This window comes from Morone saxatilis, unplaced genomic scaffold (genome assembly GCF_004916995.1).
Source record: "Morone saxatilis isolate NCDOM2014 unplaced genomic scaffold, NCSU_SB_2.0 Contig16, whole genome shotgun sequence".
In the NCBI taxonomy this organism is placed as follows: Eukaryota; Metazoa; Chordata; class Actinopteri; family Moronidae; genus Morone; species Morone saxatilis.
In genome coordinates, this window is record NW_023339718.1 from 1,665,244 (window position 1) to 1,666,790 (window position 1,547).

Consider the following 1,547-nt stretch of genomic DNA (forward strand, 5'->3'; position numbering starts at 1 on the left):
CTTCGGGGATTAATAAAGTCTATTTATCTCTCTATCATAACCCCCACTGAGCGTGAACCATATCAATATCTGTCTAAATAAACCCCATACTGTGCAGCCTTTGAACTTACTGGAGCAGTGCAGCTTGACTGGAGGAAGGCACAGTTCTTTGGCAATGTCTGTGTTCTTGATCCTCAGAGCTTCGTCCACCTGCACGGAGGACAGCAGACTTATGGGCTGCTCAACAGAGAAGCAGGACTGTATCAACCCATAACGTGGTTGCACCAAAAAAAACAACTCACCGACTTCCCCTTCACCCACTCTGTTGCTAGAGAACTGGAGGCAATGGCCGATCCGCAGCCAAATGTCTTAAATCTTGCATCCACGATTTTGCCATTGTCGTCCACCTGGATCTGGAAGACAACATGTGAAGCTCTTTAAAGGCCCATGACAGCAGTAAATAACAATAACCCTCTTTTCAAAGTCAAAGTCAGCTTTACAGTCAATTATATCACATGCACCAGACATATAAAGGTAATCTAGAGGACGTTTCTCACTCTGCCACGATGAAACAGACAAGACATACTCCTAATACTAAAAAGCAAACATGCAATTACACAACAGACTAAAATATACAACAATATAAAATGTTGCTCTTGACCTCCAGCCTACCTGAAGCTTCATCACGTCACCACAGGCTGGTGCACCCACCAAACCAGTCCCCACATTCTTGGAGTTTTTGTCCAGAGATCCCACGTTTCTCGGGTTTTCATAGTGGTCCACCACCTTGGGGAGGGACAGACAGGAGATAATATATCACTGCTCAAGTCAGCTACGCCTATAGCTCCTGTCGCCATAGGTAACTGTCAATAAAGACACTTACCGGCTGCTTACAGTTATGAGTCGACCGTTTTTTTAAAAAAACACGTGTGTTTGTTTACCTTCTCGTGATATGAGCAGAGCGCGTCGAGCTGCGGGCTGAACAACCTTCTGCTGAACAACAACAGCGAGGACGCACAGCTTCGTAGAGACGCAGTCGCCATTTCTCAGATCCCCCGATGGTGAACGGAAATCGACGAGTCAACACGAGGAGGAGAAGACCATCTTTTGTTGACAAACAAGTGAGGCAGGAAGTGTTTGCTGATGTAGGAGCGCCCACTAGCGGTTAACGGACGGTTGTTTTTTTTCTTCTCAGGGTGGCGAAGTCATGACCCGACCTACTCGGCCTCTGATTGGCTAGTTCTCGTCGCCTTCGTTGGTTTGATTGGTTAGATTTTGGCATGAGGGCTGGGATTGGTTGAGTGAGGGGCAAGAACGTCAGGGTAAGCCAATCAGAAGCAGAGTAGGGCGGGGCTTATTTATTTATTTATTTTTATTTTATTTTAAAGCATTTTTTTGGACAATACAACACAAAATATATCATAGATGCTGTTTACAGCCAGATGTAGTTATGTTACTAAAAAAAGAAAAAGAAAAGAAGAAATAAAAAGGAAATACATAAAACACAAGAGGTTAATCTAAGTGGGCAGAATATTAATGAGTTTACATAAATTGATCATTTTGGTTAA

The 1,547-nt window shown here is 43.8% G+C and overlaps 1 protein-coding gene across 1 annotated transcript; it reads right to left on the bottom strand.

Moving 5' to 3' along the window:
* Positions 1 to 9: 9 nt before the first annotated feature.
* LOC118325431 (iron-sulfur cluster assembly scaffold protein IscU-like) lies at positions 10 to 1,086 on the bottom strand. The gene is made up of 4 exons (XM_035658115.1): positions 921 to 1,086; positions 652 to 765; positions 282 to 392; positions 10 to 189 (listed from the first exon to the last, which is right to left on the bottom strand). The coding sequence occupies exons 1-4, from the start codon at positions 1,020 to 1,022 to the stop codon at positions 10 to 12; spliced, it is 507 nt and encodes a 168-aa protein (XP_035514008.1). The 5' UTR covers positions 1,023 to 1,086.
* Between the last annotated feature and the right edge of the window lie 461 nt (positions 1,087 to 1,547).

What these genes read in the sequence shown, in the direction of transcription:
- LOC118325431 (XM_035658115.1), bottom strand. Translation starts at nt 1,022, where the DNA reads ATGGCGACTGCGTCTCTACGAAGCTGTGCGTCCTCGCTGTTGTTGTTC. An exon ending in GTGACGTGATGAAGCTTCAG is followed by an intron (nt 393 to 651) that starts GTAGGCTGGAGG and finishes GTTGTCTTCCAG; the next exon opens with ATCCAGGTGGACGACAATGG. An exon ending in AGTGGGTGAAGGGGAAGTCG is followed by an intron (nt 190 to 281) that starts GTGAGTTGTTTT and finishes TCCTCCGTGCAG; the next exon opens with GTGGACGAAGCTCTGAGGAT.